Source organism: Pleurodeles waltl, chromosome 3_1 (genome assembly GCF_031143425.1).
Source record: "Pleurodeles waltl isolate 20211129_DDA chromosome 3_1, aPleWal1.hap1.20221129, whole genome shotgun sequence".
NCBI classification, from domain to species: Eukaryota; Metazoa; Chordata; class Amphibia; order Caudata; family Salamandridae; genus Pleurodeles; species Pleurodeles waltl.
In genome coordinates, this window is record NC_090440.1 from 675374001 (window position 1) to 675391460 (window position 17460).

Sequence of the window (17460 nt, forward strand, 5' to 3'; positions counted from 1 at the left end):
CAAAGCCATCCTCCAAGAAGGAATGAAGTCCATCGCCGAATGGATGAGAAAAAGCCGCCTGAAATTGAACTCCGACAAGACGGAGGTCCTCATCCTCGGACGCACCCCCTCAGCCTGGGACAACTCATGGTGGCCCACCGCACTGGGACCTCCTCCAACACCAACCAACCACGCACGCAACCTGGGCTTCATCCTCAACTCCGCCCTCACCATGTCCAAGCAGGTCAACGCAGTTTCCTCCTCCTGCTACAACACCCTCCGCATGCTACGTAGAATCTACAAATGGATCCCGACGGAAACCAGAAAAACTGTGACCCAGGCCCTCGTCAGCAGTAGACTGGACTACGGCAACGCACTCTACACAGGCATCCCAGCTAAAGACATCTGACGCCTCCAACGCATCTAAAACGCCTCCGCCCGACTGGTCCTCGACGTACCCTGCCGATGCCACATCTCCCACCACCTGAAGGACCTCCACTGGCTCCCCGTGGACAAGAGAATCACCTTCAAGCTCCTCACCCACGCTCACAAGGCACTCCACAACGCCGGACCAGCCTACCTGAACTACAGACTCAACTTCTACGCCCCCTCCCGGCAACTCCGCTCCGCCAACCTCGCCCTCGCCATCGTTCCCCGCTTCCAACGCAAGACCTCCGGTGGCAGATCCTTCTCCTATCTAGCCGCCAAGACCTGGAACGCCCTCCCGACCACCCTGCGACAGACCCAGGACCTTCTCACCTTCAGGAGACTCCTCAAGACCTGGCTCTTCGACCAGTAGCAGCAGCCCCCCCCCCCCCCCCCCTCAGCGCCTTGAAACCCTAACGGGTACGTAGTGCGCTCTATAAATATTGTGATTGATTGATTGATTGATTTCCCCGTTTTAATTTGATCTTTTATGCTGCAGAGATATAGACAAAACCCATTGATACATCTAATTATTTTAAAAATAAAACAATGCCAAAACTAAAAATTGATAGAAGTTGAACACCTAGCTGCAGCAGTTACACTTAGTAACATCAGAGAGGCAGTTGATTTCCTACCTATCTGCAAGGTGGCAGGACCTGATACTATTCCGCTAGAACTTTAGAAAATATTTATAACCAAACTTGCACCTTTAATCCTATTAGTGGGAAACTCAACCAGATCTGGATCTAGCATTCCCAACTTATGGAATGATATCAGTATTGCAATCTTTAAGAATAAAAAATAAATTCAAACCAGCAGACAAGTGTGGATCTTACGGCCCAATCTTGTTGATTAATGACAATGCCAAACTACACACTATTAGAATTGCCAAGATTGATGTTCAGTCCAAAACAACACAGGTTTAGACCAGGTTGAGACACCACAATGCATATATCCAACACAAAATCAATGTTTGATGCAGCTTTTATACTTAACAAAAATGCGTGTATGATCATGGTAGATGCTGAGAAAGCATTTGATTCCATAATATGCCAATACTTATGGATGATAATGCTGCAAATGGGCTTTGGCTGTACATTAATCAGGCAGCTCCTGGCATAATACAAACAGCCTAAGGAGAGTACTGATTATAGGCAGGAAATCACAGAGGTTTTAAATTACAAGAGGCACACGTCAAAGGTGGCCATTATCGCCTCTTTTATTTGCCATTAATTTTTAGCTGTATTTACAATCTACGAGAAAATGGGGGCGGGAGGGGTATGATATGATGTGGTTGTGGAAACTCCATGTGTAATACACTTACCAACCCTTTTAGGAATGGTAGGTTTCGTTTGGCAAACTTTCAGCTAAAATCTGAGTAGCTTTGGCTTTGAGCAGCAAGGCTTGCAGAAAGGAACATGTGTAATACATTTTGACCAGCACTAAAACAATCAAAGAACAGACAAGACACATGAGAAATCCAAACAAAGACTGTATTTTTATACACTACAATGAAAAAGATCCACCGTAGGTCTCCAGAGACATAGAATTTACAAAGTGTATAAAATCAAAGCATATTACACAACTAAAACAAGCATTGGTAAATTCAGCATATTTGACACAAAAACGTATTTACCAAAAAGTCGGGCTAGTTGTATTGTGATTGCTTTGAGTCATGTTAGGTGATCAGCTTCATTAGGGTGCCAGTTGGGAAGACCAGCCAGGTCCTCAGAATCAGTTGCCTTTACAGGTGAAGTAGTCACCAGGCAGTTCCAGGCACTTTATCCCCTTTGCAATGGATTCCTATGCAAGTGATCCTGATGCAAGGGAGGGAAGATGCTCAAAGATGCTGTGGATGCAATGCGGTTGACAGAGGTCTACCTGCAACTACTCCTTGGTCCACGAAGGGGGTGAGGCGGTCCTCGTCACATGGTCGACTTCCCTCGAAGTCCTCTCAGTGCTTCTAGAAGTCCAGTCACCTAGTATCACGATCATAGCCAAATCCTACCCTGCGCAATAAATCGACTTCTGGGCAACGAAGCTATGCACCAAAAAGTCTTCTGGCCTCAGTGAGCTCAGGTGCAACTTTGAGCATTGGCTTCTGGTGTCTGGTGCTGCATAGCAGTGGTTGGTGGTGGTCTGAAGATTCTGGGCTACGAACTTGCTGTAGCAGGCCTCTCAGCTGTGGTGGCCCTGTGTGTAAACAAGAGGTCAGACAAATGACCCTTGGAGTCTCCCTGCTTTGGCTAGGATCCGGAGATTACCTCTGTATGAACAAGGCACAGCAGGCACAGTCCCTCTCCTTTGCGAGCCAGAAGGTTCAGCAGGTGCAGTCCACATGGAACAACCTCTCTTTGCTGCATCCACAGTGCAGCAGGGCAGTCCTCCTTTGTCCAGTCCAGATAAGATCTGGGTGCCAGGGGTGCCCTATTTATTTTCAGAAAGTGCCCTCCGGGTAGGAGCGGTCAGTAGCCAATGGGCTATTAGGTTCCCGTTTTCTTCATGACCACTTCCTAGGAAGTGTGGCACCTGGCTATTCCAGGATGCACCATGCTGCCTACTCCCAACATGGCAGAACCCCTCTACTGCATCCATAGTTCCCTAACCCACCCAAGAGATGTGGCTACCAATGGAACTGCATGCCCCTGAAATATTGGTTTGACAATAGGTTTCCCTTTTCCTTCCTGGGTGCCAGTTAGTCTGTCTCAACAGTGGGTCTTCCCCCTCTCCCATATGTTCCCCATTTGCTCTTCAAAGGCAGCTTTAGCTCTGAAGTTCACCTTTTGGGCCTGTGTGGCTCCCTGCAGGAAGGAGGTAACACCTGTCTCCATTGCAAGCCCCTATTACCTCCTTTCCTGAGAATCATTAGCACAGTTCCCTAGAAGGGCTGAAAGCTGTCTCGTTTCAATCTCCTTGTGTTACAATTAATTTCAAAGGCAACATTGAAGACAGCAACGTGGCAACTTTGCACACTGTAACTTGTTACATTAATTTCAACTTGAGAATTCAGTCTAACTTAATGTAATAACTTGTTTGATACCTTGAAGCACCGTTCAGAAGTTAGCAGAGCTGAGGGGGGGCCAGCATGTAACCCTGTACTCGCCCTCGGGGGCGACCAAGTCTTTCAACAGTAAAAGCGACAGTTTTGTGTTTATACTGCCAGCACGCACACGTACAATACATATTCTTCCCATAAAATATGCTGCACCCTACCTTCAGGCTTGGTAAGCTTGTCATATGGGTGACTTACACATGTTTTGGGGAGACATTTGACATTAGTAGTGTTCCCCAGTTTTGGGTACCCAGGCTTTAAATGGCAAAGTCAGCCTAGCAGTTGGAAACTGATATTCCAGTCTGCAATGGCGAACTGGGGGACTCATTTTACCTTTCACACCCAGGGTGCAATATACTAGGGAGTTCACAAACTACCAATATCAGTCAAAAATACTTGGGGATGGCCATATAAAAAGAGGTATTTCCTTACACAATCTATCAAGGCAGATAGCCCCAGTAACTCTAAACAGTACCAGCATGTACATCTTTACATATGCAGTTGATTGTGCGGTCTAGTCAGATAATATGTAGACACCCAGATAAGCTATACAACACAAAGCAACACAATTTGGCCAGATATTGTGATATAAATTAAATATGGATAAACCTGAATTACAGTGAATTACACAGCCATGCATGCAGACTTAAGTGCTGGTGGAGCTACAATAAACGTATGTATTCAGATATGCAGCAATATTGTGTAACTGCATTTTTTTAAATCTATCAGCCAAAACAACTCAACAGCTATGGGATTGGAATGAGCTTCCTATCATGTTGCTGAGTCACTGTCATTTTATTAAAATGACTATCATGCCTACATTTCGTATATCTGTTCAGATCTATATTTTTTCATATCTTGACCCAGCTACTAATAGTTGTGTATGGGGCTATCACAAGGTAAGAAGAGCCATTCACATTATGAAATTACTTATTTAGAAAGATGGGCTTGGACTCCCTGACTTTAAGATATATTAATGGGCCTCCATGGCACAATTAAAGTCAATATTATGCACTAACACAGCAAATTTACCACAATGTTCTCAATAGATACTTTGGCCAGAAGAGTCCGTACTTGCTGTCACAATAGTTAGAGGTGGTCCTCTGTCAGCCAATCAGTGGACGGGCCAAGGGTAGTGGGACTGTTGGAATGGGAGGGCATAGTTCCGCTGGACGATCTGAAGCACCCACTTGTCAAAATTAATTTCCTGCCATTGGGGCACGTGGTGCCAGATCCTGCCACAAACCTGGTGCCCATAGTGGTAGAAGGGCAAAGGCTTTTCAGTTGTGGTTGCTGGGGTGGGAAGAGAGGGTAGGCGGATTGGGTGGGCATCTGGCTCCCACAAGGCCTCTGGGAGCTCTGTCTGCAGCCATGAAAGGACTGTGATGCCTGCTGCCCGTGGTGGCTAGGGGGCAATGGATGCGGTTAATAGCCCCTACCATAGTCACTGAAGGGGCAGAAGGCAGATTGCGACTGCACTGAGCCACGGTAAGCCCCAATGACTTAGAGTAGCCGCTACAGTCCTTAAAGCGTTATAGAGCTGAACACCCCTAATTTATCACAAAAAAGGCGAGTCCCATCAACGGAGATTTCTATAAGGGATGCCTGGACATTCGTCGAAAAGCCAGTTATCCTCAGCCAGGTGTTACGTCGAAGCATGCATACGTGAACTATGCTGCATCTCTGCTATCAGCAACAGCTTGGGAGATTATGGCCCTGTTCTCCTCAGCATCATGGGCTGCATTTGCATAGCTGTATCCAACATAGTGTGAGAATAACAGGCCAGTAATCAAGCAGTGTTGACAGACCACAATAACAGGCTGGTGGAAGAGAAAATTATCTTGCCAAAGTCATCCAGCCAGTCTGGTGGAGTGGTAAGGAGCGCACCAGGAATTATCCTGGAAGATGATGCCTGGACCATCAGGCTTTCAAAGGTGATGTGTTAAGAGAGGAATACTGGGTCTCTGGGAGCGGGGTGATGCCGGTGGTCAATGGTCCTGTGAACAAGAGTGCCTGTCCAGGGCTTGGCCCAGGCCTCGAGCAGGACATTAGTGAGGCCTTCATTGAAGGGGTGTAAGGGTTCTGATATGGATACCCAAGGCTGAAGCACATCTGTCAAGGCACTGGTCTTTATTATTTTTTATTTATTATTTTATTGCAAACAAGTTTCAACATCATACATGCCACATCATTACGAATTTCTTTGCAAAGTAGGTTAGTAGATGATTGTCCAAATCGTTGATGCATGACCTCATCGCTACTGCATCAGTTGACTTAGACAACAGTTACATCAAATATCAGCATATTGAGATATTTCCCTCTCCACTTCCCTATTTGGTCTTGGCTTGTCCCTTTTGCTTTCTTCCCCTCAGTTGAACCTATATGACTAATTTGCAAATACGTAGGTGTATTCAACATTCCCTCCTCCTGCATCAGGATTGCCTGTTTAAGTGGTTATAGTCTGCCTGTCAATCGGGTAATTGAGCAGGTATGAGTTTAGCGGCCACCAAATGTCTCTAGGTCGTGAGCTGGGGGGCAACAACTCCGCATAAATCTCCAGCTGGTCTTTACAATATATCAAATCACACATCTCGTCTCTGAATTTGGGCATGCGCCCTCTTCCCCACCTGCATGCCAATTTCCTTTTTGCTACCAGGAGACTGAGGTCTACATATCTACAATATCCCACCGCCATCTCCTCAGTATATCACAACAAAGCCATCTGCGGTGTGAGCCGTGCAGATATCATAAAGGATAGTGCGTCCTCTACCTTTTCCAAGAACTGGAACACATGAGGACAAGCCCAAGCCAAATGCAGGAATCCCATGCACTCTGTGCCACATAGCGCACAACAGTCGTCTGACCCTACATAGTCCGTACTTATGGAGATGCATTGGTTTGTAGTATAGTCTGTATAGAAATTTGTAGTGTATGATATGCAACCTGCTACTTGATGTGATCCTGCTAGTTTGTTGGCAGCAGTATACCCATTGTTTATCTATCAATGGTACCTGTAGTTCCCCATCCCATCCTTTCCTCGCTCTGCCATATGCTATTGGCTGCTCTTGCTGCGTGGTTTGATAAAGTCTTGAAACTAAGTGTTGGGGGCTGTCTGCTTGTAATTGTATGTGGAAAGTGTGTATCCTGGCCAGTTCTATGGGGAAGTCCACTGTGATGGCTCTAATGCTCTGTTTAAGGCGGATAAACAAGAAAATATTGAGTGGCGTCCTCAGCACGTCAAACAGGAGTGTTTCATGCTCCTGGAATCGGCCCTCTTTATATAGGTCGCCCCAATCAAGGCTTTGGTCTTGACCTCAACAGTTGGCAGCTGCATATCTAAGACCTCAGCCACTGTCCGGATCAATCGCAAAAGAAGCCCCTTCCTCCAAAGCCACTGTGGGAGGAGAAAGGAGGCTGGTGTCTCGTGTGGTGTCCACACCACTGGCGTCAGTAAGTCCTTGTACCAGATGTCATCAGCCATAGACTGCTATGGGATAAAAGTAGCCATAGGGATCCTGAGATCTCCTCCACTCATGTTCCTTAGAGGGCCCACCATGACAATAGGGCTCCATCTCTAGCTCAGGCCGTGTAGGCATGGTTGGCCCCAGAGCTGGCACTGAGCAACGTCAGTCCAACTCTGTATCAGTCAGGAATCATGATGGGAACGGCACCACTGGTGAGCGTTGGTGGCATCGGGAATGGCACCTCTGGAACAGTCCCCAGACGAAATGGCTGCCAGTGCCAATTGAGATCCACCAATGGATCATTAGAACCTGACTGGTGCCAAGGGGCGACCCGCCGACGGAGCCCCAGTTGGAGGCCTTTTCAAACCTATGGGGCCGGAAGGAACTCCAGAGGGGGTTCTAGCACCCCAAAATGAGGCTCATGGCCTCATAACATTCTCAGTTGGGCTGGAAACTCGTGGAAGTGTGGAGCAGACACAGTGACAGATGCCGGCTGCATAGGAACAACCTGGTAGCGGGGCCAGGACCAGTGGCGATGTTCCCTTATGTCATCCAAACTGGGAGCAACGCAGTCGAACAGCACCTTGACTTATTAGAATTCTTGTTAGATTTACATGTAGAAGTCCAGGATCACAACAGGACATTGCAGGAGCAGCCCATAGACCTCCCTTGCAAAGGGGACATGGAGTGGCGCAGAGTTGCATGACGAGCAACCAAAAGCTTCATTGCCCAGTCGCATGTGACCTTCGGGTTCATCTTCTTACACTCCACACAGACTGCTGATTTGTGGTCCCCCTCCACAGACACACCAAGTGAGGGAGTGTCACAGACATCTGTCTGTGACAGGCACCTCAAGGCTTGAACCCAGTATGTTTCTTCCGGGACACCTCCAAAAAGTAGTAAGAGAGGCACCCTAGTCTTTTTCTACAAAATGTTGAAAAAAGCCAGTCAAAAATGACTTCAGAGCCAGACAAATGGCCTTGCAACTCCAACAAGTTGATATGGATTTCTGCTTCCCTTGGAGAGACCCCTGATCACCATTTTCCCCAGATGCCCCCCCACACCTGCAATGACGCATCTGTCACTACCATCAGCTGTAGGTAGGGATGGGAGATGGGTCTGCCACTAGACCAATCGTGTTCGAGCAGCCACTAATGCAAATCATGAGCCATTTCTTCTATAATTTGGATGGCATCCAATAAACATTTCCTGAGTCTGGGCCCTCTTAAACGTTAGATTTCATTGCAGAGCCTGCATGTGCCACCTGGAGTAGTCAATCAGAATACTCACTGAGATCCAGGACCGAGGATGAAACATTGGAATCACAGCCTGAACCTCATGTATGTGTTGCTGCAGAGGGAAGGCCATGAACTGGACAGTTCCAATGAATGGCAGCCTTTGCGAAGAAGTCAGGTGTGACTTTTTGATCATGAACAATAACAATGTCAAGAGGTTGGCCGTCATCTGGAGATGGTCTGTTACTGACTGCGGACAGCCCGCTCTCGATGGGCAGTTGTCGAGTTAGGTGAGAATTGGTATTCCCAACTGCTAAACATGTGCAGTGTCCACTTTCATCAACATCTGTGAGGCCTGCAAACTGGAAATGATACTGGATGAATTTGAGCTGTAGGTGAAGTCTGTGGGACTGCAGGATGGTTATATGAAAAGGTGTCGTCTAGGACACCATCCAGACGCCCAAGTCTAGTCTAACCAAGATCTTGGAAAGCGTGAGCTACAATTCCAAGGTCCCAGCTGCTTGTCGTACTACTACTGCAAATGATGCACTCTCTTCCATTGGTGGTCCAAGTGGCAAGTTCATCCCTGTATCATGGGAGCCCTCTGGACTCTTGTAAGTTTGAATAAAAATATCATCAGAATCGGAGGGGGTGGGGGGACGGGGGGTGCAGGGGTTTTGGGGGGCGTGGGGGATCGTCCCTGTAACCCGAGAGTTTGGGAAAGTAAACGTAATAAGGCATAAGCTACTTTCAAGGGAATTGATTATTAGTCTACTTTAAGCATAACACTACAAATAAATTGTCAAAATTGTTTCCAAAAATCATGTAATTGTTTAGAATTCATTACATTTTAAATCAATTCAGTTAATTTATGGAAAATGTAATATTTCCAAACAGAAATTATTTGTCTTGGTTTGTCCTTCTGTCCTATTTAAATGTGCAAGCTGCCATTTACTGGAAATGTTGATATTCAATAGCCAAAATGTCTTATTGGGAGGACGGGGGGGAGAGACAATATTGATTCGCTTAGTTTTATCAACACTGTTGTGTGTATTTTTGTTTATTCTCATGAGATGGTTTGGCTTGTAGATGTTGACACGTTTCAGCCGTTATTTTGCTTGATGGGCCTCTTTAGGACTTAGACAAGGACCTATATTGAACCAACATATACAAGAAATTGATTTGAAGATGATATCTCACATAGGGAAAGGGTCCACCTGTGTACTCAGAAAACAATTAACTTTCAATATAAAGAATATATATATTTTTTTTCTCCAAAATAATGATCCTAGATGGCCAAGGGTAAGTGGGCATTAGAGGATTATTATGGTCAGACCGCGATCGCATTAGAACTGCACCCATCAAATTAGTGGGGGAGCACGATGTGTTATAGTGTCCTGTGCCGCACATCTGGGTATTCTGACTTCTTATTATAGCAGTGACCAACAAGCACATACTGATAAAAATGGCATTTGTGACATAGTGATCCATATCTCACACAATATATTTTTCCCTCTTTCACAAGGTTGTTGACCACATGAGCATGTTAATAAAGTAGGCATTCTAATATGGGTGGAGTTAATGACACAGTCTATTATCTGAGAGAAAGCTCCATTGTGTTGTTGATGCATGTCCTGGGTTTCCACCTTCATTCCATCAAATAAACCTATCATGCAATTGGTTAATATTAATATAAATCTACATCCATGTTGTTACCAATATTGGGAAATCATCCATATATTTGATACTTGCTGTACAGTTAAAGTAGATTTTGCAGAATCCTTGCTTTATGGGTGGCTGCCTGCAAGGTCTCTTGAAACTGCTCTAGTACCCCATGAGTGAGTCCTCCTATAAGCACCTCTCAAGTAATTAATCAGTCCTATTGGGTTTAAGGTGATCTACGCTCCAAGCTCATCATCATTCTCGTCTCTTGTGTATGTGTGTTTGATACTGTCACGCTTCAGCCGTATGCAAGCAGCAGAATTTTACTTCTGCATATTCAGCCTGTGTTGTATATACCTATGCTTAAAGAACGATAGTGAGGATATGATGTTGAGTGAGTTGGCGCCGTGATTCTGGCAGGCTCAGCTCATTAGGTACATGCCTGTAAAACATGCCGCTATTTTGGAGTAGTGAACTCCTTACTCAAAATTGCTTTATATCCGGGCATTAAGTGAGACATTGGACCGTCGGGGGGAAATGGAGAATGCCTCAAAAAGTCTTTTGCAAATCATGCACTTACAGTTGTTTACTTTTTCGCAGAACTCTGCTTACAAATGGAATTATGGAAACAGAACATCAATGAAAAACATTAAGGGGGTCATTCCGACCCTGGCGGTCATGGACCACCAGGGCCGGGGTTGGAGGACAGGCTGGCGGTGCATCCCCTGCCCCTGTGAATCCTCCACGGCGGCGCTGCAAGCAGCGCCGCCATGGGGATTCCGACCCCCTTCCCGCCAGCCTGGTTCTGGCGGTTTTCACCGCCAGAACCAGGCTGGCGGGAACGGGTGTCGTGGGGCCCCTGGGGGCCCCACATTGATTTTCAGTGTCTGCCTATTCGGAGCCGGCTTCCTCGTTGCTGGTGCTTTCATTCAGAATGACCCCCTAAAAGTATTTACATTATTGATCTACCAGATAGTTCAACAAGTTTTCATGCTTGTACTCAGCCGTGGCCTTGGTATTCTGAAGATAGTTGATTGCAGGATCAATGATGATGTTAACCCTATACATCTCATTGTTATGCTTGTGAAATCATTATATACGCATTTCCCTTATATAGAAAATCATACCTATAGGTTTTCAGCATAGGACCCATTATGTCCAAAGCATTACTTATATCATATTCCTATTAAATTATCCAAAATATTAAGATGGCGTTGGTACTGGCATCAACAACGAACAGCCTGGCACAGGTCCTGGAGCCGGAGTAGACATAAGTACCAAAGTCGGTATGGGAGCTGTAATGGCTGCAATGGGGTGAGATTGTGCCATCAAGAACCTGCTGGCAAGAACCCAGTTAGAGGCCTTTGCGGACCCTTGGGGCTGGAAGGAGCCGAAAATCTGCAAGATGGCTTCTTTGAAGTTCCTGATCTGCTCTGGTGTTATTGATGGCCCAGGAAACTCGGGTGCATAGGGATCAGTTAGGGAATCAGTCCCAAATCCGAGCACCTCAAAAGGTACAGGCTGACACTGCAACCCCCTCATACTCCTTGGATATGGAATAGCAGCGTGGATTTGTGTCCTTTTTTATGTTTTCACTTGGACTTTGCTTTAGACTTACCCCAAGAACTTCGACTGCGAGATTGACCTCTTGCGGGAACAGCACCAAAAGTGAGAATGAGTCTGCACCATGACCTGATGCGGGAACAGGCCCTACACGAGTGTCTCAACTACGTCTTTGTCGACATACAGCTTTGCTGCTCAGTCCCAAATCACCTTTGGATGAATGGGAGCACATATCGCACAACTTTGAGTAGCGTCTCAAGCCAAGACACCAGAGACACCCACCTTGTGAGCAAATGTGACTCACATATGGTTTTCAACAATCACAGCATGGGTTGAAACCTGTATTTTTGAGAGTGAAACTCCAGATCCAAGTCAGAAGGTGCAGAAAGAAAGGAACTGAGATCAGCTCGCAGGGGTGGCTCTAATATGCATCTCCACTCTGTCACTTTCAGGACCAGGTGAAGCGGTATGAAGCCACAAACACCACCTACCAGTGTATAGAAGCAGTACTGGAAAAGTTTACAGATCTTGTCTGGCATCTGGAGACTATCTTACAGTGAGGAATCAGAGGTTAGAAGAATCCATCAGAAAGGATAGCATGCAAAGGGAAGAAGCAGTCAATTTGTAGTTTTCAAATAGAAATTCCAAAGTAATAAAACAGCTACTTAACTTTGGTGGATACTATACCTTGATGCAGATTCCTCACATCTACATCTCCTCAGAGAGCCTGAGCAAAGTGTCCGTTGACCTCAGGAAAAAACTAGGGGCACGGTGACCTATACCTCTGTTTCTCTACAGGATGCTGAGAGCTAGAATACGCCTTATTACAAAAACCTTCAAAGAGTCTAGCAGTTTACTATCCCTCCAACATACACTGTTTTGCGACTCCTCAGACTATCACTTTCATGTAGACAAAAGGATAAATGGAGTCTTAATCACCTGCCTACCTTTCTATTGTATTTGTTAAAGCTGTTACATAAAAAGGGGCAGAGTTCAATCAGAAACAATATATTTTGCAACAATATAACAGAAACCAAAGCTTTAGTTAGGCTACTCACTATTACAAAGGGACTTGCCTTCTCTTTAAGAGTCCTGAAGCACACTAACCCGCTTCCTGCGCAGTCTGCAACTGTTCATATCAGGGTTTTCTGCTAGATGAAAGGACACATATCCCAGAGCCCTAATCCTCTATTTGCCCATTTTAATAAAGCACTTGCTAAATAGTTCGGGCATACGTCCATTTGCAAAATAATATCATTTGGCAACAAAATAAGACTTATCCTATAAAACAGCAGTTATAAATAAGAAACAAGGTCGAAATAGGGAGCCACAACATTATGTGACCTTCCCTGTGCAAATGAGAGAACTAAGGTTATGTAGGCTGCAGGGAACTGGGTGATGTTGTTTGACGCCTTAAAGGTGCAACCCCAAATTCCATGGCCTGATCTCTTTTTTCTTTGTAGTTTTTTTGTTTCGTTTTTTTGAAAGTTTTTATTATGACTATTATAAGTATCTGGTTAATCCAACAGAAACATCCCAATGTTGCAAATTGAGTGTTCCCATGATGGGAGCATTACATCTGCAGGAATGTCTGTGAGAAAAGCAAAGCATGCTCAGAAGGGGTGAAATAGATGAGGGGCAAAGAGGTTGTTAACGGCCACAGATGAGAGGGAGAAGCACATAAGGTGCAGGTGGGTAGAAGGAGTAAAAGAATTATGGAGTCACCCAGGGAATGATGCAGAGCAGTGGTGGGTAAACAGAGGCTGCATATTGGACACAGGAGGAACAGAGGTGACATACAAGCACAGAGAGCATGTCTGAAGGGTGTAAAGAGAGAGGATGGTAGAGTAGATGTCCACAAAGGTGATGCTGGGCAAAAGGAGGACAGGAATGAAAGATAAGGGAGGGGCACTTAAGTGCCAGTGTGGCACCAAATGGCATGTAGGAGAGGCACTAATACAAGAGCCAGAGGATACACAAATTGCATGGAAGAGCCGAAGTTTTGTAAATGCTGCGAAATCACTTGAGGGTCTTGCAGATTCAGAAATATGCAGTGGATGTGGGAAGAAAAGACTGTGGGAGGGACACAGAGAAAGAAAGAGGTGCAGATTAGGGAAAAGATATCAGTTGCAGGGGCGGTACACACTCCTGGGAGTACAGAATTTTATTAAAGGTGGGAACACAGCACAGAGATAGCAGTGGCTTGCAAAACTGTGGAGGTGTACAGAGTCGGTATGACCTTCGTGTTGCTATGATGTTATAGCTGTGATTATTAGGTTCTGCAGCTTTTACAGTTAAGAGTTTGTGAGTCATTAGTTTCAGACAATGTCCTATGTTTAGGACATGTCAGTGGATTGCTTTTAGGTGGCTAAGAGCAAGAGTTGTTAAGGCGTTATGTCTGCTTGGTGCTGGAGCAGTTGGATCATTCGGTGTCTAAATCATTTGCAGAAGCATCCACTGATTTATGTAGCAGCTACAGCACTAAGTGTAAGAGTTGTTTCTCTTGCTTCTGCATCCCTACAGATGAAAGCAATTAGGGTTCTAAGGGAATTATTTCTTAGGTTATAAAGATACAATTGAAGGGGAAGGTGCTTTTTGTCAAGAGATGGTGGATGTCTTTAAAATCTAAGGCTGTTCTAGGTTAAAGTGGCGGAACTTGCTCCTCCAGAAACATACTTATGTGATAAAAAATAACTATTTTCAGCCCCTGCTTGAGGAAGAGGACGGAGGATGATGAGCCGAGTTGCTTCACCAATGACAGGCCTGTCATACGAGATCAACAGTTTCCTTCTCCTGCTACACTGTGACAACTCAAGAAGCTGATGGGCTTGCCCCCCCCCCCCTAATATGCCATGAATGAAAGGACACTAAGTCATATTAATTAAGTGAAATAAATAAGATTTATTTCTGATTTTGAGACACTGGTGTAAGTTCTGTTTTGTTTGCCATCAAATGACTATTGGTCACTTAGTCCAGAGATGCATACATCAGATGATAGAAACCAACCAAGAACATCTGAGTTCAAATATGAAAAAAATCAATTTTGTGTTTATTATTATCATTGTAAATTAACCACAACTGTAATATGGACAGACTAAAATATAGGTAACTTCAAACTGTACCATTTTGGATTCTTATGCAGAAGGCAATTGCAGGATCCTCTGCAGCTAAGTTGCACTTGTTTAATTGTGTTAAACTGCACTTACTATATTGGGGGTTGCTAGGGGAATGAGTGAGATGGCAATGTGGTGTCTTTCCTCCAGGGTTCACTGCTCCCCTGCTTGTAGGCCTTGCAAGATAGCTCGCAGGATGGCAGCAGCAGCCACAGCTCCAGGGTCTGGTCGGGTTAGCTGTGATGAGCTGATGTAACTGGCCCTTCCCGCTGCAGCCTCCATGTCCTTAGTAGATTCTGCCACGGCTTGAGCCCTCTGTCAGGAGAAGAAGAAAAACATGTCAGAGGCTGGCGGGGTGACACGTGCGACCCGCATAGAAAGAAGAGGCAGGCTAAATCTGGACTCGTAGAACAAGAACTAACCTCAATCCTCTCTCAAAAAGGAAGAGCATGCAAGTGGATCTTTCCAAGTCCCTTCTGCCAACCATCCAAGATTACAGAAGTGCTGAACCAAGGCTGCCATCAAAGGTGTTGGGAATAATTTGGGGTTTTGCTTAATTGGAAGACAGACAAAACACACTGATCGTCCTGCCAAGCACTGTTTTCAAGCCCCATTTAAAAGGGGCGAACCACTGGGCTACTGTCTCCACCAGTGGTAAGCCCTGAACCAGTGGTCTGACTGGTGAAGGGTCACCAGTTTTCCCTGCCCATGTCTCCAACACCATGAAGGCCAAAGGCAAGCAAAATTCAGAATGACCTCTGTGCAGGGAGAAAACTCCCTGTGCGTCGAGGCCATTTGTTTTATTTTAGGAGAAAACAAACTTGTGGTTGGGAATTTGTTTTCTGTAAACAAATGTTTGCAGAGTAGGTCTTCAAACATTATGCCAGCTCAGCAAATCTGCAGTCCTGTCAAGGGAGCTGCCAAATTAGGGGCTCCCTTCACAGCACACATACCCTGCAGGGAAGCCTTGATTCTCTTCCAGGGGATCCTCATCAATAGTCATAAACATTGAATATTCCCGCCCTTGTGCGGGGAACCCGGAGCATATATAAAATACACACATATAAAAGTATGAAATATGCACAAAAAATATATATATATAGCATTTTTAGTAGACAAATTTTCATACTAAACTCATAAATACGTGTGTAAAACAGCAATGCAGACTAATCATAAACAGGCTAAAATGCTTTATTCCTATGGAGTTTTTTTTTGTTTTTTTAATTGTCCTTTTCAAAATTACAATAAGAGAACATAATATTTACCAAAGCCCCATAACTGGGCCTAGGGAAATAAGCAGTAGTAACATCAGAGAAAAAGAAGAACAAAAACTACATTGAAAAAACAATGGAGCATTCTTAACCAATAGGCTGCATGCAGGTTAACACAGGAGAACCATAAAAATTCTGGCACCATGCCTTTAAGACCCTGAGCACCTCCAGTATCCCACCATGCCTCAGGGGTGAAGGAGAGGTGACAGTTGGTTCACAGTTAGGTCAGTTCTTTTTGCTGGCTTCTTCTGAGAGGATCCTGGAGCACTGAGCTCTCAGTTTTTCTGAGTTTTTCTCAGAAAAATACTTCAGAACAGCGTTTTTTCCACCTTTACTCGACATCTAACATCATTGTCTGAGTCTGGAAATTTTTTCCTGACTGGAAAATGCCTTCACTTTTTGTGAAATGCCCTTCCTGTGGGAAGAAGAAGGCCCAGTCAGATCCACACACTCTCTGCATTGTGTGCTTGCCTCAGAGTCACTGCCCTGACACTTGCAAACACTGCAAGAACATGTCAAAAAGAACTTTGAAGGACAGGGAGAAGATCAGGCTTCATGGTCTTCATGAGAGGCAGAAAACATCATCCTCTTCGCTTCCCAGGCAGCCAACAAGCGATTCTCAGGAGAGACAGGCTAGATTGACGTCAGCAGGTAGGAAGATACCTGTTTGTTCCCCGTCGATGTCATCGCTGCTACCATCACACCGTCATAGATCGCCGTTGACGGCGACCCGACCGACGTCGAAGGATACGGCGTCGAGAGAACATAGCCACCGCAGGGGCAGATCTCCGTCGACGGCAACCCACCGATCGGCGTCGAGCCATCACCGGCATGCCCATTCGCCGCCGAAGGCCTCGCACCCCTCGACGTCAAGGAAGGTGATGTCGAAATCGCCTCAGCGGGAGAGCGAGGACACGACGGCGAGCAGGTCGAGGTCAAGGGATCGCCGGTCAACGTCGAGGCACTCGACGTCGAGGCCAGGGCAACCTGTGGTACTCCCTTCAACGTCGTTGCAGCTGTCGACATCGACACAGGTTTTACCTGATTTACAGGGAGCAGAGCATCGGCTTCCGCCGGCGGATAAGACCACTCCAACATCTCCGGTGATCTCCATAAGAAGTGGATCATCTCGGTTGAGAGCTGCATCGTCTGGGCATGTCTTGCCCATCAACTTGTCACCGAGGTGGTTGGACAGCCTCAATAGACCGATTGCATCCCTGGGCTCGCAGTATTCGAGGATGTACTCTACTTCTGCCTCTCTCCCGAGAACACCATCGCCAACGGCGCGGGCAGGACGGGCTCCTTCTGCTTCTCACCAGTCGACCACAAGGCCTGGGCGCTCTGCTACGGTATCTCGGAGCAGGTCACGCTCCCAGAGACGATCTAGGTCACGGTCACGCCATCACAGAAGGTCTCCCTCTTGGTCATCGTCGGGGTCCTCTGTCAGACAATACTCCCCCACCTTAACGGATTCTCCACCAGCTAGAGTCTCCCCAGTGGACGACATCACAACCTTTAACGAGGTGCTTCTCAGGGGTGCACAAAAACTAAACATAGAGGTTCCAGAACCGTCAACCTCCTCATCCGTCATCTTTGAAACCCTGCAACATAGGGCGGTTTCAAAAAAGCTGCTGCCACTAGTGCCTGGTCTGTTACAACCAACCATGGACACCTTTTTAGCACCAGCCACCCTCA

The 17460-nt window shown here is 45.9% G+C and overlaps 2 protein-coding genes across 7 annotated transcripts in view; one reads left to right on the top strand and one right to left on the bottom strand.

Annotated features, from left to right (window-relative positions):
- The window catches only part of CYB561A3 (cytochrome b561 family member A3), a 129405-nt gene extending 115107 nt beyond the window's left edge, over positions 1-14298 (top strand). For all 4 annotated transcript variants that reach the window (XM_069223269.1, XM_069223270.1, XM_069223268.1 and 1 more), the window contains exon 6: positions 14086-14298. In XM_069223269.1, coding sequence (XP_069079370.1) covers positions 14086-14115 — 30 coding nt within the window. In that variant the 3' untranslated portion in view covers positions 14116-14298. The remainder of the gene's footprint in view (positions 1-14085) is intronic.
- TKFC (triokinase and FMN cyclase) overlaps positions 14263-17460 on the bottom strand; it is a 224651-nt gene continuing 221453 nt past the window's right edge. For all 3 annotated transcript variants that reach the window (XM_069223265.1, XM_069223264.1, XM_069223267.1), the window contains exon 18: positions 14263-14809. In XM_069223265.1, the coding sequence (XP_069079366.1) occupies positions 14648-14809 (162 nt within the window). In that variant the 3' untranslated portion in view covers positions 14263-14647. The remainder of the gene's footprint in view (positions 14810-17460) is intronic.